The sequence below is a fragment of the Anser brachyrhynchus genome (genome assembly GCF_964034855.1).
Source record: "Anser brachyrhynchus genome assembly, chromosome: 26".
In the NCBI taxonomy this organism is placed as follows: Eukaryota; Metazoa; Chordata; class Aves; order Anseriformes; family Anatidae; genus Anser; species Anser brachyrhynchus.
The window spans coordinates 1,477,093-1,501,639 of record NC_137719.1 but is presented as its reverse complement, the minus strand read 5'-3'; the positions used below and the strand labels follow the sequence as shown (position 1 = coordinate 1,501,639).

Here is a 24,547-nt window from a genome sequence, read left to right as displayed (position 1 = left end):
TAGATTCATAGCCAAATTATCTCTTTTTAATAATTGGAGTAACCAAGCGTGTAGTTCTTGAAAGCTATGAGCTTCTTTGTTAAATATCTCATTCAGTTGGATTTAAGTCTTTTCAGCAAGCTCATTCACATAGGAAGTTAATGAGATTTACCTAATGTGCTTTAAATCAACAGAAGGTTTGAGCTGGGCATAACTTTCCTGCACGGCTTTGTGTAGACATGCTATAATAATGTTGGTCAGTTGTTAAGACATACTATTCTGGATGGCAGTCAAAATACCAACTACTTAAAAATTCATTAGTGACTACAAAGAAAGAATACGTTGGTGCTTTGAAGACGTACTTTGAAGTGAGAAACGAACTCAGGACCGAAACTCCTTAAAGTGCCTGTCAAATCTTGTTTTTTAAAATCTAAGTGTTAGAAAGTTGGGGCATGTTTAGCAGTGCTTGGTCCACTTCTACTGCAGGTAAAGGGAAGTGATGTGTTTTGGTGATGTGTTGTGTTAGGAATCTGAAGTATGCTTGTATGAGTGTGGATGTAGCTCCTCTTGAGCAGAGGGGGAAAATCTTACCTGCGCTGTTTAAGGACATTGCAGCATTTTAGTGCCATTTCATTTAATGGGAAGGAGCTCTGGGCACAAGTGTCGTGTGGTAGAGACAAATCACAAGTACTTTTCAGACCAAAGAGGCTCTGTTTCAAAAGAGCCTGAGGAAATCTCTATTTAAGACTAAACCAGGAAGATAGTTTTTAGATGTAGCAACAGCAGATTAAGGACGGGTGCTATGCAACTTTTTCCGCATCTGTAAGATGGTCAAAATCCCCTGCAAGGCTGAAGAAGTGCCCTTGGGGCACACCTACATATCTGGAACGGTTTGTAGGGTAAGGATCTTGCAGGCGCTGTATCGCAGCACCAATCTCAAGGTGAAATTGGGATGGCCAGTGTTGAGGCAGTTGTGGTTGTGGGTCTGCTGAGAGGACTTGGATTGCTTAATGTCAAGTGATTGCTGGGCTTTATTAGCTGCACCGATGAGATATTTGTTGATGAATCCTTTGAAAATGGGAGGACTTTTTGCTCTGTAGAAAAACATCAAGCAACTTTTTGGTCAACTCGGAGATGCAAAGTTGCTACTCTTCTGATTGCTTATAATTTGGTCATTAATTTTAATCCCCTTGATAAAGCACAGCCCCATTTTAACAACTTCTAGAAATGATACCTCAGGCTTGCTGTATTTCTGCTGCTGAACAGCACGTGTGGATGGCAGTGGCAAGCAGGCTGGAAAATAAAGGGGTGAATCTCACTCTGAGGATCTCCCGCTGTTAAAAATAGCATAACTCAAGACTTGTGTAAGTGAGGATGTCTATAGATGCCCATCGCTGTGGCTCCCGTCTAATACATGGAAGACCAGGTGTGTCTAATTACAAGAAGTCTTTTTATGATACTTTAATGGCAGAAACTCAGTACAGAAATCTTGTGTGCTTGGTGTAACCAAAGCCAGGAGCAATCTGGAGAAAGCTGCTGTTCCATAATTAACTGGGAATCGCCTTGCTTTTGTGTTCAATTGTGTGTCTGGCCAGGGGTGGCAATAACCTTGAAGTAAGCTTGCCTGATTGGAATTTGTGTAAGTTCCTCGGTTGTCTGCTTTGCCGGTCTTGAAAGCACAGAAGCACTCCTGTACCAAACTGATTAGGGAAACAGTGTTTCAGTGAAGGAGTTCTTTTCAAAACATCCCTGATCTCTTGGCGTGCATCCTGCTGTCTTCCACAGCAACCTGCAGCTCCCTGGATGCTCCTGTGCTGCTCCCAGCTGCGTGGCTGCCTGTCCCCCTCTGCGAGGTCACTTGGGGAGCGCCAGCTGGCAGCAAACCAGCGGCATCTCTGTCCTGCAGCACACCCTTTGTCTTCAATACATCCTCGTCCTCGGTGACGTAGAGTAGTACTAGCTACTTGGCCTAATAGCTCAGACCAGGTATATTCTAACAATAAAATATCCCGAGGTGCAGGTTGCAGGTTCCCCTCCGCATTTCTGTCATGTGTCTATTGCCAAAATTATAATCTCAGACATAAGAGGATGTCTTGATTTATTTTTAGACAAAATGTGTGTTATAGGGATGCCACACGCCTGAAACTGGAGATGGTGGAACTTAAATCCTGCCAAAGTTCAGCTTACTTGCCTTATGTGTTTTGAATGTATTTTAAAATTTAGGCGAAGCTAACCTTGGCTGATGTAAGGTTGGACAGCTTCTGGCAGAGCATCATCTATGCTTGCAGAAGAAAGTTGAGTCTGACAGCTAATTATAAATAATAAATTGGAGTTTGTAATTAAGCTGTCACCTTAATTTGATTCTAATCTCCTTGCTGTGTGTGATAGACTGAGCTCTCTTGGCTCTTCAGTCATCTGTAGAAAACCAAAAAGATCCTGGGTTGGATCTCACATTTCTCCTTCCTCCGGGCGGCATGACCTGTGCTTGCCAGGTGGTGTACCTACATCCAGTGCTCCTGGGAGCTCTTCCATCGGTATGCTTGAAAGAATGTGCTGTTTCAATGCCAGCTTCTTTTATAACCACGCCTGTTGTGCTTCCTTTACGAATATTTCCCTTGCACAACGGTGTAGGGACACCAAATGTAGGTCAGTCCCTGATTTTCCACAATAGAGATTGAGAGAAAAGGACCACAGTTGCTGCTTACTTGTGACTTGCGTTATGCTAAGGAGTAGGAGGGGTGCACTGACCTTTCAGAATACCTAGTGTGCTTCTTTTAACTCTTTCACCAGCTGGGTTGCTTGTCTCTTAGACCCCTCCCAGCAGAACATTGTGTTTGAGGGACAACAGTACAGCAAGCCACAAATACAAGCTAACCAATTCCCATTTCTCTTGGTCTCTACATTTCTCATGGTCTCTACAGACAGTTCTGCTGCTTTGCCAGGGAGTTTAAACATTTGTGATTGTACAACAGTTTCTGGCTGCAGCTGTGACTTCAGGGGACCTGGTACCAGTTCTAAAATGCTTCTGTCCCATCAGGCAAAGCACGAAATGAGTTTTGTGTTCAAACTTCATGCTTACTGCTAGTGTTTCTCTGCTCTGCTTTGTGCTGGGTCAGCTTTCTCCTGCCCTCTCAAGGCAGCCATGTGAATCAATATGGGAAGTCTAAACTATTTTGGCTAGCGTCTCTCTATGGTGAGCATGGCTCAGTTGCTAAAAAGTTGAGGTGCAGTTGAAATTTGGAAAGACCCTCGTGGTTTTAGGAAATTTCTGTTTTGAATTTAGTAAATAAGGAAAATACATAAAGCTTGTTTCCTCTTAAGCTTCTGGGGAAAAAAAAAACATGATGCTAACGCTTTGGAAAAACAGTAATTTTCAGCATTGTAAGTCATCGTGACAGTCATGGAACTTCAGGTCCGAGCTGAGTTTTTGCAGAGGGTTAACCTCTAGGTCTGCTTGTTGCAAATATCGTGAGATGAGCATTACGGTATTGGCAGTGTAGCACATTAAAGACCCTCAGACATAACACTGTAGAGAGCAATGCCATTAAAGCAAACTTTAATTTTTTGGGTACTTCGTAGTCATCAGTGGGTATTCTCAGATGATTTGGAAAAACGTAGAGAACAAGTTTAGTGTGATTCAGCCAAAGACTAGGTCAAGTAATACCAAGTAGAGAAGGCGATACAGGTAAGGGAGAAGACGTGTTTGTGTAGTTGCATACTCCTTTTAAGGGGTTCTTGGTCCATTTTTCCTTTCCATGTTAATAAGCTCTTTATGTATGTGTCTATCTTCTGTAATGTCCAAGTTACCAAATGTAGTAAGAGATGGATATTCAAATTGTCTTTTTAGACAGGCATGCATGCGGTTCAGTAGCTTGTGAAGTAGAAACTTCTCTTACACCTTATCTTGGTATGTGGGCAGATTTCTCTGTTGGAAAACCTTTATTTCCTTCAGTGGGTGGACATTTTTATTTGTGGCAGTGATTCCAGAATGACATGCAGAGAGAACTGCAAGAACAAAAAGATAAAGAGAAGATAAATATGTTGAATTACGGTCTTCCATTGAACATCTCCATCTCTTACGGTTCTTAAAGCTTTCTCCTTCCCTGAATGTTGAAACGCTCCGTAACTTGTTTTAAACAGACTAGGAGCTTCCGTGGTAAAATCAGAAATGTAGCATTAGCAGTCACGAAAATACAAAGCTTAAGGACTACTGTCTTGTGTCCCACCGGACACTCCTGTAGCTGTGTCTTGCTAGTGTTGGAACCAAACTTTGAAAAAGATTTGTGTAGGAGAAGAGAGAATTGTGTGGAAGATGCAGCGTGACCGTTGCCCAGTTCCTGCCAGGAAGCCAGCTGGGCTTTCCTCTTGTGAACTTGTATCGGGACTATCCCCTGAGCAGGCTGTTTGTCTAGATACCAATCTTATCTAAAGCACTGTGAACCCCTGTCAGCTTCTGGACTTCCCGAGTTAATCATGTATGAGTATTGAAGATAGTCACGTATAGGAAAAAAATGAATGTTAATCAGTGTCCCGGTGGAAGTTTCACTTCTAGCCTTCGCATTTGGTCCCAGGTGGCAGATAACTTATGTGTGCGCTTGGCTGATGGCAAATGCGTTTTATCTCCTGTTGTGTGACTTTTTGGCTTCCGATCAGTTGGATTTGTTATGGAGGGCTATAAAGTGTCTGAGTCACCTTGTTTAGCTGTGGTCAGTTGGTGGGATAAGAGCTGTGATAAAGGAGATTGGTATCTTTCAGATGACCTGAATGGCTGCTGCCTGAAGATTCTTATTTTGATTTGATACTTCTGATTGTAAAATAAAAGTATTCTGAAGATCTGTAGTTATCATTTCTGCCAGTAAGTGCAAGTTTAATTGCTGGGTAGAAGCCAGTGTAGTTCATAGATTTGTTCTCCTCCTTTTCCTTGGACAGCCCCCCAACCTGCCTATGTGTAGTGCTTTTGTGTGTGCACGTGTGTAGGTGTACACACTTGTGTGTATATAAATGCACGCTCTTGTCAGGGAAATAGCAGACAAGGCTATTTTTGTCTGTTAATTTGGAGTAGCTTGTTTGCCATCATCTGGGAACCCTCATCCCAACAGTACCTTTCTAGCTATTGTGTTTCAGCTCTAAATTAATACAAGGCACAGCTTATTTGTGCGATCTGCTGATGTAATTCTCAAGAACGATTCCCAAGGAAGTATTGCATGTTCTTGGAGAAGATATCAGTCTTACTGTTTTGCAATGCTAAATAAAATAAGATTATATGGTCTTTTCTTTTGCATCAATGGAGGTGCTATTTAATGCTAATTAAGAAGCTTATCATGCTGGAATACCTTACACCAGATCTCTTGAAAAGCAGGTATCCTGCTGGTCTGACTCTAACAGTAGTACTTTATTGGCATGGCTGCATTTGTTAGAGAGGTGTAATTCTGTCCGTTCCCTTCCCCTTTCCAAATCTGAGATGATAAAAGCTGCCAGAGTAAATTGAGCCTGTCTCCATCACTGATTTTCTTGGAGAACAAATTGTGCCTACGCTGAAAGAAAAAGACAGATTCCTTTCTTTTCTTTTATTCAGACTTTTTTGTGCCTCTACAGTCAAAGCAAACGCAAACCCTCAAAATAACAAACACCTGCCTGCACCAGTCTTTAACCGGTTGAGCTCCTGGTTAATTCCTGAGCTGTTTAACTCCTTCTCTCTAACCTGGTCGTGTCACCTCTCAGACCTGCGTGCAAAAGGCAGTTTTGGGACTAGCATTCCCATAAATATTTGAGGAGGCATCATTGGTTATCTGTGTACAAACTGAGAAACAAACTTATTTTAGTTGCGGTTCATGTGCATCATATGCAGATATGCATTTTGGAAGTAGAAGCATTTTTGAATAGAAGCATGCGGTTATTGTAAAAATGGAAAGGCCCTTTATAAAAAGTCAAGATGGTATTTGAAATTGTCCTGTCCTTTAGTCTTAAGTGCAAGCGAGAAATAATTAGTCGTGCTATCTTACTACTTACTTTAAGAAACAAATCCTAATTAAACCCTTATTTGAAGGCAGTACTTTCCATTTCATTTTGATTTAATTAGGAATGCCTTTAAGGGCATTTCAGTGCCCAATGAGTATTTCTTGTGTATTTATATTTTATGTCTTGAAAAGTTGCATCACTTTGAAAGATTATCTTTCACCTCAAGTAACCAGAATTTTCTAGCAAATGGGCAATTAACAACTGTTAAGAGATTTTAAAATATTAGTACTTTATAATTTTTCAGGCAGTCCTAATTTGCCTCTATCAGATGGGTCTTTCTCAAGTTTAATTATTATTGCAATTACAGCAGATATTTGAGCTGCTGGCATTTTCCTGAGCAATATTTTGGACAAGAGGTTTAAGGGAAAAAAAAAAAAAGCTAACCCATACTTTTTGGCTTTCTTATATACAACTGAGATTTTTGAATATCCGTTAGCAGTATTTCCACCTCCTGCAATTAGGTTGAAAATGTCACTTTGAAGTAATGCCAGTGTGCAGTGGGGTTTTGCCGCTTGAATGCGTTACTGTTTCTGCAGAAAATTTCACTTGTTATGATTTTGAAGATCATTTTTCAGGTTCTATCATGTACTTTCATCTGTAGCTTGGCTTGTTTCATCCGCAGCTGCCTGCAACTGCACTTTCATTTTTAAAGCTTGGTAACCACAGGCTGCAAGATTTGGTTTACTGCAGAATTTTTTGATGCTGTCCTGCAGGAAGTTTAGGCTCAAATTTCTTAATTTGTGCTTGTTTGTCTTGGAAAAGGCAAAAGTGTGGATGGCCAAGGACTGGCCCTTTTAGGGCCCTTTTAGGATCAAACGTGGGAAAACTATACTGTGTGGTAACCCATCTGGTAAAACAAGAGAGAACCGCTAAGATGTGTGTATGATCTTTCCTGTTCCTGTGCCAAAACAGTAGTAATACCAATTAAAATGCAGTTTTGTCCAGAAGCAGTTGTTTCAGTATTAGCAGGCAGATAACTTTGAAAGGCCTCGAGAAACTGGGATAATTTGGGGTAAAGGTGTAGAGCAGAAGGGGCTGCTTCTGCCTGTCTGAAATAGGCTGTGCTTCATTGCCTTCTAGTCTTAGCTTCCCGGATGTTTTGTATTTAATAATATGTTATGCTAAAAGGAAGGATTTAGATATTCAGAGGCAAAGTCATGATTAGGCCTACAAGTTTAAATTCTTTGAAGAAGCACGAGTATTGTTTGCAGATATACAATAGCAAGCTGTTTGGCGTCTCAGTAGAGCTGAATTACAGGCTCACTTTGTTCCCAAAAACTTCAGTGGAAATAACAATGAAATAGAAACAAAACCAGCATTTAAGTATGCTATTAATAATTGAAGACCACAAGAGAAGAATGAGAAAATAATCACAGTATTCCCATCCTGAAAGAATTTTAAATGCTCTCAACTTTATTTTTATGTGATACCTGCTCATTATCAAATCAAGAAAAGGAATGCTAAGTACTCATGAGTTGTGGCTGTGAGAGGGGAAGCAAGTCTGAAGGGCATGTGTGTTTGTATGTGTAACTTGGATAATCAAGGAAAAAAATAATTGTCCTTTTAATTCTAGGTGCTAACAGTACTTAAAGAAAGCAACCTTTCCAGCTGGATTGTTGAGGACTTTTGTGATTCCCAGAGGTGCTGCTGTTTAAATAAGGAATTGTCCTGTTAGCACTTGGCTGGTCAACCCAGAAGCATTCTCTTGGGTACTGTATGCAAGTCCCTGACGTTCTGGAAACGATGGGAATTGGTAAGAATACCACTTCAAAGTCGGTGGAGGCGGGAGGCTCAACAGAAGGCAAATATGAGGATGAATCTAAACATCCCACCTTTTTCACCCTGCCTGTAAGTAGCACATTCAAGAACTGCATACTCAAGCTCAGTGTGAATCAGTGAACAATGCTTTGTTCTTAAAATGTCATACAAAACCTTTATCTCCTTCAGTTGTTAGTAAAACCTCTTTTGCCACTTATTACTGTTTATATATACACATGGCCAGTTATGTTGTCTATAGCTATTTCCTGTGTGTGCTCCAAAGCAGTACTGTTTACAGGACGTGGGATTCCCCGTGGGATTCGTGATAAGAACAATTGGTGGTCATACTGCAGAATGCACCAGCCCCAAAGAGAAGTATGCTGTGTTCCTTGAGTAAAAGTAGCAGGCAGCAGCTACAGTTGTTTAGCTTACTCAGATTTTCAGTTATATCATTTTATGTCTAGGCTTCAAAGAGCTTTGTGTGAAGCTATTAGAGAACTGATTGCTTGTCGTGCACGTTACCTTTTCTAACAACATGTCAAAGGTAGCTGTTAAGGACAAGGAGGGTAAAATGGCTGACATGAACTTGCAGAGAAAATGTTTATTTTAGAGCTGTTTTGTTTTGCTTTGCTTTGTCTTTAAGGTTGTCATTAATGGTGGAGCAACATCCAGTGGTGATCAGGATACAGAAGACACAGAGTTGATGGCCATCTATACTACAGAAAATGGCATAGCAGAAAAGGTATGTAGTTGTGTCCTTCTGTGCAAGAGCTCACTCTTGCTTTTTTGGTGCTATTATTTGTTCACTCTAGTTTTACTTAGCTGGGAGATGTTCTTCCTATGATTGAACGTGCTGACTTGTAGATTCAGATCACGTTTGGGGGAGTTCTGTCCTCATGACTCATCAGGTCTGCAGTTTTTGTTGCCAAATTCGGTGAATGACTCAGCAAACCTTAGTAGAAACAGTTTATTCACTGTGACCTGCCACCTAAATTCATAGTATGCAATTTTTGCATTTCTTCACTTATATTGGCCCTTTTGCGTGATTTCCCTGCTAAGATCGTTTTCCCTTGTTCTTCAGTTTTTAATTTTTCCTGTATTTAGTCAAGTAAACTGGGAAGTGTTGAATACCTTTGAAAGCAGGGTCTTTCCCACTCTTTCCCAGTCTCTTCTAAGCTCCAGCCTCATAAACCTAACTTTCTAACCTTCTCCCAAGTAGGGAGCTGCTTATTATTTTGTGACAGCTTTTGAGTGAAGGTCAGGTCATTCATAAAGGCCCTCGGATGTTTTCCTTAGGACAACAACGGTTTTCTCTTTCCTATTTGGGAGGATCTGGTCAATGCCTGAAGGGAACCCAGTTTGGTTGTGATTTTTTTTTTCAGCTTTTTTTTTCTCAATTGCATCATTTGTCAATTCTGTTTAATAATAACCTTGTAAATAGAGATAGTGTGAATCACCTGAACTTTCCTTTAAAGTAAAGGAAGAGTATTATAGGAAACATGAAAAGCAACTTTTTCTGAAATGTTTATTATCTAAGTGGCTCTGTGGTTAGGCATTATCCCAGAAAAGCCTCAATTTGACAAAATTTTTCAAATACCCTAATTGAAGCAAGGAGCAAAAAAAAAAAACCCTCTTGGTTCCAGGTAAGAGCATCATGACGCTTGTTTCTCTGAGGCTGTAACTTCTGCTAGGACACGGATGTTCTCGTGTAGTGGAGTTAGTTTTCTAACTTGGATGTCAAAATTCACTTCTGAATTTCAAATTTAAAATGTACGCCAAGAGGGTAATTATGGCAGATGTCTTGTGGAAGAATTTTAAAAGAATGTTATGAATGCTGGAGTGTGCATTGGATATGGTTTGTCTTTCTTACAGATGATCTGTATGTAGAAATTTGTCTCAGACACACCTCTACTACCATCTTGATCATGCTGATATTTTAATGGACACATTTTGGCAACTGATGACATGCATATGTCTGTGATGGCTGACTTGGAGCATGCTCAGACTAGCGAGTAAAGAGGCAAAGCCTCAAGCAAAAATCGTTGGGATGAAATTGTGCAACTAAGATTATTGATCACTAGACATGAAAACATGTCTTCATGGCCTGTTTATTGCATATGTGTATTTTTCTCCCTTCCACTTGATCCCTGTGAATCAGGACTGTACACGATAGATGATAATTTGCCTTAAAGAGACAGTGAGCTTTTATACAATTAAATCTGTTTGAGTTAAGTCTTTGCTGTGGCTTACAGCGAAGGGGAGGAGCTGTGGCATTTAGCAGTCTCATGTATTAAGATGGTATCTGAGGCTAGTGTTTCTGGTAATCTAGCCAAACTGCCTGTTTTTCACTTAAAATAAGTGTGCGTGAAGCATGATTACTCTTCTCTTTCCATTCCTCTGAAGAGATTATTCACCAAAAAAGTCAAATGGAAGACGTTGAATAAATATCCTTTGACAAAGAGAACTGAAGTGAACTTAATTGCTGGAGGATACCCAGTGCTTACATTCTCTTAATATTTGTTAACAGAAACAACTATTAGCCCACATGAAAAATAACTATTGCTGCATTCCTATAAAGTAAACAACAGTATGTTGTTTGTTGCTTAACTCAATTAATTTGAACATATTGTCAGTTCTTATTTAAGGTATTTCTCTAAAGGCCTCTTTTCTTGTTCTTGCAGTTCATCAGATTTTTCTTGGTCATTCCCAGTGATACTTCATAACAGAGTCTTCTTGTCTTCATCTTGCATGGTTGCTGGTGTTTGTTTTCCTGATTTTTTTTTTCCTGTGTTACCGCCCAACATTTTTGCTCCACCTTTATGTCTCTTTTTTTTCTGTGCATACCTACTCTGTTTTTTTTTAAATTTTTGTGTTGTCCCACCTGTGGCCAATTAAAAACCAAAAAATGAATTAGTCTCTGATCAGTATCTCATTCAAAAAGGTGCAGCTTATTCCTGGCAGTTCCCTAAAGCATATTGCTATGGCACATTTGGCAAGCACCAGCAGGTAGTCATTACATGAAACCAGCAGGCACATGCTTGGGATATGAAAGGGCCAGTGACTACCCAGTGACTTACAAGTTGCATAGCCACACCTCACCCTAGCTCTCAGATTTCTTGTTTAGTCTTCGTGCCTCTTTATGTCCATTCTGTTTAACAAACCTTTAGCAGATAATAGCTAAAGTTGAAAGCTTCCTCTTCTGAAGCAGGATATGTCTGGCTTTTGGAAGAGGATCCATCCAGGATTGAGGAGTATCCTGGATGTTCTCTATGCCAATACTTTGCCGTTTAGGAAGGACAGCGCTATGACATTTCTGCTTTAAAGTTTGAAATAGAATTCAATTGAAGTGCACCTACAAAGTTCCTCTAGTCCAGCTGCACACTGACTGACATGAAGCATCAACCACCTCTCTAGGAAGCCTGTTCCTGTTGTTCCGGTGTTTGACCCACCGTCACAGTAAAGAACATTTTTCCTTACATCCAGTCTGACACCCCCTCACCTCCCAGTGCGCCTCTGTGCTGGTCGCATGCATCCTACCATCGGTTAGCAGGGAACAGAGACAGTCACCTCCCTCTGCACTCCTCTCCTCAGGAGGTTGCAGAGAGCAAGGAGGTCACCTCTCAGCCTTTTCTTCAGACCAGACATCCCATGTGTCCTCATCCTCTCCTCATAAGTCATTCCCTCCAGTCCTTTTACCAGCTTTGGTGCCCTGCTCTGGATGCTTTAAAGGACCTTAACATCCTTTCTATATTGTGGAGCCCAGAATTGCATGCAATATTGAAGGTGAGGCTGCACCAAAGCTAAGTGTAGTGGGGGAATCACCTCTTTTGACCATCTGGCTATGATGTTTAATGTACCCTAAAATGCAGTCTGCCCTCTTGGCTGCTAGGGCACACCGTGGCTCATGCCTGCTGTCAAGCAGCACTCCCAGATCCCTTTCTGCTTGGCTGCTTTCCAGCCGCTCGTCTCCCAGCTTGTGCCTGTGTCCAACGTTACAACATCACAGATATAGCACCTGGCATTTTCCTTTGTTGAATTTCATGCTGCTTATGATTGCCCAATGCTGCAATCTGTCTAGGTCCCTCCACAAGGTCTCTTGTCCCTCCAGGAGGTCAGCACTGCTGCTGACCGTCCACCAGCCTGGTGTAGCCCCATTCACTACAGCCCTTTGGGCTCTACCATTCAGGTAGTTCATCAGCCAGTGTAGCATGAACCTGTTTATCTCACAGTTGGACAATTTGTCCAGAAGGGTACCGTGAGGGATATCAGAGGCCTTCCTGAAATCCCAAAAGTCTACATCCAGCACCTCTCCTGTCATCCACCAAGCAGGTGACCTTACCATAGGAGGAGATCAATTACTAAGGCAGGACTTTCCCTTGGGGAACCAATGTTGACTGTGTCTGATAACAGCTTTGTTCTTTAACTGCCTTTCAATATCCCCAGGAAAATCTTCTCCATAGCTTTTCCTGGGAGTGAGGTTAGACTAACAGGTCTGTAGTTCCCTGGGTCTTCTCTCATGCTCTTTTTGTAGGTGGGTATAACGTTGGCCAGCTTCCAGTCAGCAGGGACCTCCCCAGACTCCCACGACCTTCAGTAAATTGCTGAGAGAGGTCCAGCTATAACGTCTGCTGGCTCCTTCAGCACTCTGGGGTGAATCCCATCAGACGACCTGAACTTATGAATGTTCAGCTGATACAGCTGGTTCCTTACAAGTTTAGTGGCTACAGATGGAAAGTCACTGCTCCCCCAGTCATGATCTTCCAACTCGGAGGACTGGGCAGCCATGGATGTGCTGGGCAGCCAACGTTTTGAATGTGCCTTGCTCTTCCAGGTCGAAACAAGTCATAGTTTCTGCATTCTGTTGCCCTAAGAAGAAGGGGAATGTATTTTTGATTGAATGGACTTGATGCGACCTCATCAATCCTGTGAGGAAAAAATAGAGATTGGCACTAAGAGGAATGGTAGTTACTGGATATTGGTCTGGCAAAGTTAGAAAAGCTAGGAAAAAGGATCAAACATTGGTTTCAAAAGGCAGGGACCAAAATAGAGCCACCAATCTGTACAAATCACGTACTGGATTTTTTTAGAGAACCTGGTATCCTGTATGGAAGCATCATGAACTTTGAAAATCACATTTCTGTCAGTCTTTGGGAGGAGTAATGGAGGTTGCTCAGTGTGCTGTGGTACGTGTTTGTTTCATCTTTCCAGCAGTCAGGTGGGGAAGATTCGGTGGTTTGTTCTGCTAAATTTGTGCTGCTCATTGGGTGGCTTCAGCCAGCTGATCTGATTCATGAAACAAACAGTTAATTCCTGCTGAGATGTTCCTACCTCATGGGCAGATTTTGTAACTGTTCTTACTCTTCCTTCATGACCTCTGTCTCTTTGAAAGTGTGTAATGACCTTTTTGTCAAAATGTTGAATAAACAAGCAGTGTCACTGAGCAAAGTTCTCATGTGGTGCATATATTGCAGTGAAATAGAGGGGAGGCAGTTATATATACACATACAAAAATATTTGTATGTTTGTATGTATTCTCTAGGGAAACTTTCACAAAGTTTCTTTATAGCACCAGAAGGTATAATAGGAGCTTCTCTGGGTGAATCTTTATTTTTCCTGAGCAGGCTTTCCTAGACACCTCTAGTGATGATTAGCATCCTGATGTTTCTCTGTGTCTTACACCAGTTGCCGAACCTCTTTCCTTCTGCTTATCTTTGTGGGTCAGACACTTTGTGCCCGGCTTTGGATTTACACATACTTAGGTTGACATGGGGACATACATGTTTTATCCTAAGTTCCAGTTATAGACAAGACTTGCAGTTTACAGCTGCTCAGTGCTCTCCCTCCAGCATGACGTGCAGCTCTAAAACTCAAATTCTTTCTTTAAATTATTTTTGTATTTTTTCATTTTTTTAGTGAACCCAGTCAGTCAGGCAGACTTTTTTCTTTTTTTTTTTTTTCAATGAAAAAAAAATTATATTGATGCTGCAAGTTAGCAAATAAACAGTTTTGCATGTTGATCTGTTCGGGAACTATACATTTAAACTGATCCTGGTGATCAGAATGCTTAGTACTTAATGCTGTTTAAGAGTTTTCTGAAACGAGTGTTTCTATATTTCACTTTCCACTGTAATACCTTCAGTCTTTCCATAGCAGTGTAGTCATTTATAATCCCTGAATTTGAATTAACATATGTTCCCAGTGGCATTTATTTTCCCATCAGAAACAGGGAGTAAAAGGGAAATACTGTGGGTCAGTGGCTTCCCTTGTGGTTGATAAACTAAATGGAGATTATTTTATATAATCGGTGAATGAGTTTTGATTTTGAAGAAGACCATTAGAAGCAAAGTCACAAGTCTGGCAGAGTTCCCAACCTTTGTGTAAGGCTACTTCACGTGAGTTTAAGTTCAAGTATGGATTAGGTCAGAACATTAGTTATATAAAGTATTTTTTGGATAGTTGAGCTGAAATGGTGAAATGTGATATTTCCTCCTGCTTTTGTTGTTGGTATTTAGGCTTTGGAGTATTGTATTCTTGTTCTCAGGAATTCAAAAACCAGAGTTAAACTTAAAAAATACCACTTAGTTGTAAAGAAGAAATGGTTACTCTGAATCTTGTTCTAATGGAATATATGCAGGGATTTTAATGTATGTGTATGTTTGGTCAGTGTTCTCTTAGCTGTCTGTGAATTAGGGCACATGGAAAGCCAGAATGTGGTATCACTTAAATTCCTGTAGGTCTGCAGGAAGTTAGCTTGACTAATATAAATTGGCCATGGATGTATTCAGTTATAACGATTAGGATGTTTTTCATGTGTACTTAAATGTAGGGTAGGAAAAAAAAAACGATCTTGCGACTAAAAAATGGTTAACCCAGGCTCAAATTGAGTAAGAATTAAGCTGGGAAGAAGTTACCGTAGTGAGGAACTTCCTTGCCTGTGATTTAGGTGTCTTATGCAAGGATAGCTATTTTATAGCTTTTTTACTTTGCAAATAGCCATTCTTGATTCTTCTATTTAGTTCCAATTCTTTTTTTTTTTTTTTTTCATAAACAAGTCTGTCGTGATAATCCTGTATTTTGGGCACTGTTTGGCTGCCAGACTAGTTGTATCATAAGTGAACTATTGTTGTGCTAGTATAAATAAGCAGGAAATGGTTTATACAAGTGAATCTGTTCAGTACAACTTCAGTAACTACAGTTGGAGATAAGCTCATCATCAAAGGTATAAGGTTTCTGAAGACAGAATGGTACAGATGTTGCTTGGGAGTATTATACCAGGCTTGGAGTATCTTGGAATTGCCTGATAGTTCAAATTCAGATCATTCATATGTAACGTTAACTGACCATTATGTTTTGTGTTCTTCCCCACCTTTCTACCATCCCCTACTTGATAGAGCTCTTTGGCAGAGACACTGGACAGCACTGGCAGTTTAGATGCTCAGAGAACTGATATGATTTACACTATCGAAGATGTTCCTCCATGGTATCTCTGCATATTTTTGGGGTTACAGGTATGTTTCAAAACAGCTGCTATTTTTTCTCTGAAAATTGTAAAGCTTGTTTAGCACTTTCTGTGTAGTTTCTTGCATTTGCGTATGTGATAATTTTATTCTTCCCACGCTCTTGCATATTTGAAGAAACTTGTTAAGATAGTTTCTTCTGAAGTTGATCACACAGTAAGATTACTGTGTTAATAATTATTTACGTTATTTGCTGGCTTATGCATTTGTGAGATGCACTTAAATGTTTATTCTTCTAAGCTGTTGGTAGTAAATATATGAACAAATGCTAAGTGCAAAGCTTCAGAAACTGACATCTTGCACCTCTGGAATTAAAGATGGAGAGAGATAAGTGTTTAGTGTTGAAATCTTGTCTATTAAAGCTGATACTGTAGTGGTTTCAATTCCAGAAGCTTGATAGCACCATCTTACAGTCATAATCTGTAAGTTGCTAATAAGCAGGTGTCCTCCTCTTGGAGTGAGAATGTATGCATCCTACAGTCAGTAGGATTGTAGTGGTGAGCAGGACCCTACTACTAGTTCAGCCATTCGCTTATGTGAAGCAGAACAGCTCATTTCATCTCCCTCCCTTCTTGAATGGCAATAAAATCTATCCCACAAGAATGCAGAGAATTTGTTAATATCTGTAAAGTATGTTGAGATCTCCAAGCAAATACATTCCAAAGCATCTTTTTACTTCTGTCTTTCCTCAAGGGCAGGCAGTTCTGTAGGGATTATATTTTTATTTGCATTGGTGAATATGGTGACACCTGTTTGTTTGCTTAACATGTTTGGATTGCAAAAGAATTAGTGAGTACCTAGTGTCTGGTACTTGGGAGCTTATTTGCATGCTAGTTTATGTGTGCTCTAAATTAATTCGTAAGCTAATGGTTTTTCACATGGTTGAAAATGAATGGAGTTATTTATCTGCTTTTTTGAGTTGAAAGCTGTTTTCAGCAGTTACCTAGATACCTCTTCATCAAGAACAGTAGCCATGTAGCTATGTAAATAACCTAGTTTATTCTACATAAATAGTGATCATTAGCAACAGGCAAGTGGTAGCTTGACATAGAGGGCAAATAGTTGAAGAAATGCTTTAGAACCAGGAAATGAGAGATCTGATGGATAATAAAAAGCAAAAACATCCAATAGAAAAGAAAATACCTTCATAAACTCTTTTAAAAAATTGTCTGCGGTATTAACAAACCATTTCTTTTGTTCACAGCATTACTTAACATGTTTCAGTGGAACTATAGCAGTTCCCTTTTTGCTAGCTGATGCCATGTGTGTTGGATTTGACCAGTGGGCTACCAGCCAGTTGATTGGGACCATTTTCTTCTGTGTGGGCATCACTACATTGTTACAAACAACTTTCGGGTGCAGGTGAGATTTGGGCTTTGTTTCTAATTATTGGGCTGATGATGGTAAGACTATACTTTTCAGTCAGAGATCCAAGAAGTAGTTAGTCTGTTTCCAAAGGATAAACATGAAAGACAAGATAGCAATTCAGTCACAGGACAGTTAGTTAAAGCTTTTGGAAAGCTTCTACAAAAAAAGTGGATCTGAATTCGGAGAAGGCATTCCATGGGTAAAAAAAAAAAATGCAGAATGCAGAAAAGAAAAAGAGGAGAGAAGTCTCTGAGGACTGAGAATGTAGAAGTGTTTATGAGGATAAGGAAAAATGTATACACCTTTGTAAAGAGGAATTAATTTTGCTATTTTCTTTAGTTACTTTAATGATGCTCTATTTTGCCAACATTTAGGTTAAGGTTAGTCCTACAGCAAATTGTGTGTCTGTTCCTGTAAGGTGCTTGCCATATTAAAAGGGTAAGGTGTTTGGAGTCATGCCACGAAGTAAGCATAGTTGAAGAAATGTGTTAACATCCAGCTCTGGTATCTTAGACTGTACTTTACTTTGAGTAAAGTGGTCTGTGGAACGTATTCCCAAAGTTGATTTAAGAACTTTGAGCGTTTCCTCCAGAAATGAAAAATACAATAATCAACACTGGAAAAAGGATGAGGATAACTTTTTATTCTTTGAACCAAGTATCTCTGGTCATTACCTTGCAATAAACAAGTAACTTGCCTTTATTTGTTAGTTGCTTCCAGTTGCAGGCTGTGATCCTTCCTTGACATGGGAAGAAACATGTACGTTAGTGTAACCTTATGGGGATGCCTCAACCTTGCCTTTGGTGTCTCTAGGAGGATTCAAGAGACCGTTACAGGCACTAGTAAATACTTGTAAAAATCTGGTGTTGTTAAGAACAGAATGTTGTAAGCTTTATTAACGTAAAGCTAATTTAAAAAAAAATGTCTGTTCTATGGTAAACACTGCAGAGAGAAGTGAAACTTACGTTGACTCTGCCTGTGAGAACCAGGAATAGCTAAAACCTGCAAAGTTATTTCTGCATTTTCTTGAATAAACCAAGGATAAGTGAAACCAGAAAAGTGCATACTTTATGAGTATGTTCTCATATGATTACCTGAATGATTCTTGGGCCATTTAGTTCACTTTAAGAACAATGGAAGCTGAAATCCTGCGTTTGAATAGAAAATGGACAAATGCCCCCCCACTTCTTTTAAGATTTATTTAAGAAACAGAATCTTTGGGTGGAGAAGTTATCCCAGTAGGGTGCAAAAGACAAGCCTGTGGTAGATCACTTTGATTTTTAGATCAGTTTTTCATCCAAAACCTTTCCAAGTATGTCAGGTTTTCCAATATAATCTTTAGTTCATATTTTGGTTTAAAAATATACATTGCTAACATACTTTGTTTTGTTTTTGAAAAAGAATGTTTGATATATTTTTATTACATTTTGCTAAATGTAGAACATCGCTTTTTTATGGAAACTTCATTCTGATGACAATGTTGTATTATTAAAATTGATGAAAGAGAAAATATTCATCTTTCCCTAATGTATTTTCCTTTAGTCAAGGCAGATCACGTTTTCTGCCTGAGTGGCTCTTTGTGCTTATTGGGTGTAGCTTGCCTTAGCTGTAGTCATAAATTCTCAAGTACCTTCTCCAAAAGGAGGCAGAGGAGCAGAGTTCTGTGCCCTTTGGTATTCTGAACCTGATCAGCCTCCCTTTTAATAGGGAATGTTCCCCTACACACACACTCCCATTTGTGCTTTATATAGGAAATTGAGGTATTGTTGACCGAGACAGGAACTGGGAGATAAGGTCTTTTATTGTTCATCTTTGAGTGTTCCCTTCCTGTGTTAAATGAAGTTGAAAATCTTCAAATTTTCTAGAAGAGTGCAGAGTTGTGAATGGATATTAACTCAAAGGGGAGTTTGGTTTTCCTGTGCCTTAATAGCTTTCTTATTCTGCCTCAAATTTATCAGGAAAAACAAAGAGCTCAGGTTTTGTACTTCCTGAGACTTCACAGATCTGAAGTTTGTCATCTTTTTTCTCTCTTCCCCCCACCTCGAACCCCATCTAATCTTAGGCTCTGTCTTCATTACTTGATATAGAGTGATTTGGGGCTCTTGCAAAAACAGGTGTGGTCCCATGAGTTTTAAATGCTCTGTTCTTTGTCTGCCTTCCATGGTTTTCCTTTTCTGTGGCTTCCACTTGCCCTGTGAAGGACGTTTATAAACCAAAGAGGTAATTGTGTATGGGTCTTAAAATAAGTTAACCTGTATTTATGAAGAAAATTTCAGTGACTGAACATTTTATAATGATCTAACATGTGATTCTGGTTTTATGTAAGGGTGGGGCTGAGATAAAGCAGTGGCATTCTCTAAATGAGGTTTTCAAGTGTTCATTGGCAAGTCTGTCATCTACAAAGTATTTCAGCAAATAAAGCCAGTATGGTTTTGAAAGGGCAAATTCCATGGTTCGAAGGTCCTTAAAGATGGATTTAGCTCCATTTATGAGGAGGCGTTGTGGTCAGTTTGGTACCCATACTAATTTTAGGAATTCAAGCAATTTATTAGTTTATGTAATAAGCCAAAAGATTTGGCAAGGATTCAGAGCAGTTAGCATGACTGAGACAATCAAATACAGCTTTAATATACCTAAACATTTTAGGCTTACTGCTGTGCCCATCACTACATTGTCTAAACATTCCCACGTCTGGGTGAAATTTTAAGATAACGGAGATGCTTCCAGATGACTTCTACTGCATGGAAAGCTCCATCCTCACAAGGACTAGTACTAAAATTGAGCAACTGTACAATTTAGACGTGATATTTGTATACCACACTGGTGGTTCTTAACTCAGCTGGTAATGAATGTCTGGCTAATAATGGGAAAGCTATTTCATAAATCATGTTCCAAACTACAGCTGTCTCTCTGGAAAGATACTGATTATGGTTGGCTGATTTTGGGTAACGTTTAAAGAAACGATGGAGGGGGAGAGAGACTGCTATTTTCGGCTTAGGGAAGAAAAAACAACAGCAGCATTTTGAGCTTACTGGCCCTTTTGGTAAATATTTTGGGTTAACTGTCTCATATGATGGTTTAATAGATAGCTATGCAAGACGTGCTAAGACCCTATTGTGCAATATGTAATTTTATCCAGGTGTATAGTCTAGATCTACAAAGATGAGTCAGGTAGAGTTAAAAAAAAAAAAAATCACATTTTAAAATTCAGCAAATGTTCCCAGTTAATAGTGTCTTTTGACCAAACAGCTGAGGTTCTGAATAGGTTGGCAAAGGCCAAAGGAAGGAACCGTGCAGTGAGGATTTCTTGGTATGACTTTAGGGGCAGTTGTTAAAACTGTGTGAGATGAGGAAATAGCGTCTAAATCAGGCTGTTGGTATTTTGCTTGAGCATGTGAGCATTCAATTAAACAAACAAAATTCCATTGTTCCCAGGAAAGTTCTCTGAACACTTAACCGAAAAGTTTGTTCAAAACCTTGCAGGAAACCCTCAATTTCTTTTTCCTTAGATGTTTATATCCCTCAAGACTTTGCAATTTTATCCTTTTAAACTCAGAAATTTTTACCTAAGTTCTGTCAACAAGAAATTATGTGTACGTGGGATACAGGAGTATCTCTTGAGTTTTATTTCAGATCATGAGTAGGGAAGTTGATTTATCAAGTGTGTGCAGTCCTAGGTCTTTAATACAAATTGTCTACCTGGACAAAGTTGTCTCCTTGGGCTTTAGTGAAGCATTTGACACTGTTCCCCACAGATTTCTCCCGGAGAAACTGGCTGCTCATAGCATGGATTGGGTATACTGTTCACTGGGTGAAAAGCTGTCTGGATGGTCGGGCTCAGAGTCATAGTGAATGGATTTCAGTCTGGTTGGCAGCCAGTCACCAGTGTTCACAAGGGCTCAGGATTTGGCCCGGCTTTGTTCAGCATTTTTATCAACACTCTTGGTTAGGGGATGCAGTGGCCCCCTCAGTAGTAAGTTTGCAGCTGGCACCAAGTTGGGTGGGCATGTTGGTCTACTTGAGTGTAGGAAAGCTCTGCAGAGGGACCTGGATAGGCTGGATCAATGGGCCATGTCCAGTTGTATGGCCTTTGGCAGGGCTAAATGTTGGGTGCTGCACCAGGGTCGCAACAACCCCACGCAGTGCAGGCTCACCTGGCAGAAAAGGACTCGGGGGTGCTGGTCAACAGCCAGCTGACCACGAGCCAGCAGGAAGTTTAGACTGGATATCAGGAAGAATTTCCTAATGGAAAGAGTGATTAGGCCTTGGAACATGTTGTCCAGGGAAGTGGAGGAGTCATCATCCCTGGAGGCATTTCAGAGACGTGTGAATGTGGCATCAAGAAGCACGGTATAGTGATGGGACTCAGTAGGTCAAACTGATGGTTGGACTTGATGATCTTGAAGGTCTTTTCCAACCTAAATGGTTCTGTGATTGTGTGGTTTTATTATCTTTAAAAGGACAATTCTGACTCTGAATGCCCACGGCAACAACTGTGTACTACATATACCACCAAGTGAAGGTTGTGCAAGGTTTCAGAAGGGTATTTTATGTCATAGAAAACTCATAATCCAGACTTGTCTTGGTGCAACTGACTTCATCACTGGAGAATGCTCTTGCAACGTACACTTACAAAATCATTATGCAGGGACAGAGTACTGTGTAGGTAACAGTTCCTTAGAAGTATTGCATATTTTGCCATGGGCACCAGCTTGCTCAGTTTGCCCAACGAACCTTGTAAAATGAGGTGAATCATTCACTCATAGCTACCACTGTTTCTTCCCCAAAGATAAAATTTTGATTTTTTTTTCTTTTTTGCTAGAAGAAATGTGAGAGGGAATTGTGTGCAGGTCAGGTGTGCTCTGGTGGCTCATGTGCTTTATGGAGTTTGAATTTTTTAATGTAGCTTTCAAAGTTTGCAGTAGGTTGGTCAACATTTTAGATTGGTTATGGCCCAAACTCCTTTCCAGTAATAGTTCAGCTGTTCTAACTTCTTGCCTGTGAACTTTTACAGCCGTTGTCTGTAACATGCTTCTGTTTTGATCTTTTCTCTGTTGAGCATGATCTTTTTCCCTTACAGACGTTTTTCATCTTCCTTGTCCCTTTTCTGATCTTTATCTAAACCTGCTGCAGTTAGTTCTTTTGCTTTACTGGTACTTGTACTGGCATCAATGCACTTGATTGTGGCTGTAAAACAGCCATGAATGTAGTGCAGTAACGAGAGCTATATGACCAATTATTTCACATGTTACGGTTTGAGATCCAATCCTTGGTGTTCACAGAACAGTTCAAAGTGCATCTTCTTTGTAGTTAAGTAACATCTGGATATTTGTAATGCTATGCATGCTACAGTTTATTCAATAAATACATAGTTGGTGCTGGTGAACGCTCTTCAGATACTGAACCTTTTGGGAAGTATAAACACCAATGCTAAGAATGTCATCTTGAAATTCTTGCAACGTTTGCGTTTATTGTTATTAGCCACCTGGAACATCTAATCAGCACTTATCAGCCTAATTGTTGTTTACATGTACACTTGAAGATGAATCTGTAAGTGACTATACTTCAGGTTATGCAAAGAGAAGGTAGAATATACAGACTGCTTACTTCTGTTAAAGAGCTTTTTTAATGTTGCGGGACTGTAAAAGCTGCTTGTTCAGCAGTCTGGCTGGTACTTACATCAGAACGTGCATCCTTATCCTTGTTATGATACTGAGTCAAAAACTCAAATCAATGTCTGGTACCTGTGTGCCGGTATCCAGTAATTGTCTGTTATAGGCATCGTGTTAATAACTTCACTCATGTAGTGTCTTATGTTAGGATTTCACTTGTGATGTCTTAGCGTTTCTATGTCTGTCCTTTTTTAATAAGAAATTCTCATATTTAGTAACTACCTGATGAAGGATGGTTTTGAGGATGAGTAAGCACCTAACTGCAGTTGATACCCTGACACAATACTGTATCACGGAGTAATATCATCTCCTCTTTCTCTTTCCACCAGGTTACCCTTGTTTCAGGCAAGTGCTTTTGCATTCTTAGCACCTGCTAGAGCGATACTTTCCCTGGAGAAGTGGAAATGTAATAATACAGGTAATTGTCGTTTATGCTTGCACCCATTTAAGTGACAAATGACTTAGATGACACATAGTGCAACTGCTGAACCTTTTCAAACAGAAACTGAAAGTAATGAGCAGGGAATAAAAAAAAATATCTCATTTTACCGCCTTTGAACTTGGTGCCTCCTGGCTTTGGAAGAATTCTAAAAATGCCCTTGTGGAACTCTAGTTTTAAACCTTTATATTCATGTCCAATGTACTTAAAGGAGTTAAATATAAGATGAAAAATGTAAGAAAGCTTTAAGGGGAAATCGAAGGCCTTGTAAGAAAACCCGTTCATGTTAGGGTTAACATCCAGTTATAATTTTGCTTTGAGGGAGAGGGGGAGGAGGGAGAGAGAGAGATCTTCTAATACTAAGAAATCTGGCAGTAGCTTAAAACAATTACTTTGTTAGTATAGAGAATGGCAGAAGGGTTGCATAAATGATCATGGCCTCTATTTGGAAGTAGTGAGTCCATAAGAGTCCTTTTTAGTTGAGAAGGAGTACTAGTAATTCTGAGCAATGTTCAGCATCACCTCAGGTTCAGTATCTTTGCTCATTTAACTTATAGTCCTTGCAGAGCAGGCTTTAACAACATTTGGATGTTCTTTTTAGCTTTTTCTTTGCTACCTTTACCATCGTGAAAGGTAGCAAATTTATTTAGAATGAAAATGTGCAGTAAAACTGGTTGTGTAGGCTGCCTTTTCTTTAATTTAGGTTAGAAAACTGAAGTGGAAACAGCTCTGGACGTTTTCTTTTTAATGGGGTGTGGTTATTCTGTAATAAGGTTGTGGGCAGTGCAAGATGGCACTATAGAGAAACAAGACTGCCTGATTCTAATTGAAGATCTTCGGGGGGGGAGGGGTTGAGGTCTTTTAGATTCTCTAGTGATTTATATTTGTATTATTTGTGTGTTTATAACACTCTTCGATTCACTCATGACCACTTAATCAATTTTCCTAGTGTTTTCATGTATAAAATACAGCTTTAAGCATTCACATTTTCACACTGGAGTAATCAGATTCAGCTACTGGGAAGGAGCACATGGGTTTCAGTGCCCAAGATGTAAAGGCATACTGTGGTGTACTTCAGATTTCATGGCTGTGTTGGATATTTCTTGACAAAATATGCCAGTGTCCTAACACGCAACTTGTTGAGAGAAAAAACTGTCTGATAACCTTCGATCGCAAAAGCAATTTTTCCACTATTTCAACTTTTCAGAAAGAGCCTTTGCTGCATTTTGCTCTTGAACCTTTTAACCTTCAAAAGGTGTCAGATAGGGTTGTTAGTATGGGTCAGTTCATCGTTCAGTGAATCACCTAAATTGGCAAACAACAAACACTGGAATGTTTCCTTGGTTCCTGGTGTGTAACTGAGTAGTTCTCCATTAATCCATTTATTGGGGTGGGAAAAAAAAAGATCTATATGACCTTTATTTCTGAAGGTTATTTTTTTTTCCACTTTGGTACAGTGGGTGAAATTAGTGGTTAGCTCTTGGGAAATGTAAGCATGATATTACGCGATTTGTAGCACTGCAGAACTTCTTTTCTGTGTAAATTAAGTCTCATTTGTTAGACACAGCTGAAGGAGAAACTTATTTTGTATTAAATATGGAAAAGTGGCTGAGGAATAAATACCTGTGTTTTGTCTTTTCTTTTGGTAAGATATAACAGTTACAAATGGAACAACAGAACTGCTTCATACTGAGCACATCTGGTATCCCAGAATACGAGAGGTAATGTGGGAGTAGCCTTTAGCTGTCGATCTGTCCGATTTCAGTTAAGTTTCTCATTTAATCATCTGTGTGTTC

At 39.8% G+C, this 24,547-nt stretch overlaps 1 protein-coding gene across 3 annotated transcripts in view; it reads left to right on the top strand.

The window, feature by feature from the left end:
* Positions 1-24,547, top strand: part of SLC23A2 (solute carrier family 23 member 2) — a 61,708-nt gene that overhangs the window by 19,484 nt on the left and 17,677 nt on the right. For all 3 annotated transcript variants that reach the window (XM_080568349.1, XM_080568350.1, XM_080568351.1), the window contains exons 2-7: positions 7,571-7,845; positions 8,399-8,497; positions 15,147-15,263; positions 16,477-16,634; positions 22,642-22,730; positions 24,402-24,472. In XM_080568349.1, the coding sequence (XP_080424475.1) occupies positions 7,714-7,845; positions 8,399-8,497; positions 15,147-15,263; positions 16,477-16,634; positions 22,642-22,730; positions 24,402-24,472 (666 nt within the window). In that variant the 5' untranslated portion in view covers positions 7,571-7,713. The remainder of the gene's footprint in view (positions 1-7,570; positions 7,846-8,398; positions 8,498-15,146; positions 15,264-16,476; positions 16,635-22,641; positions 22,731-24,401; positions 24,473-24,547) is intronic.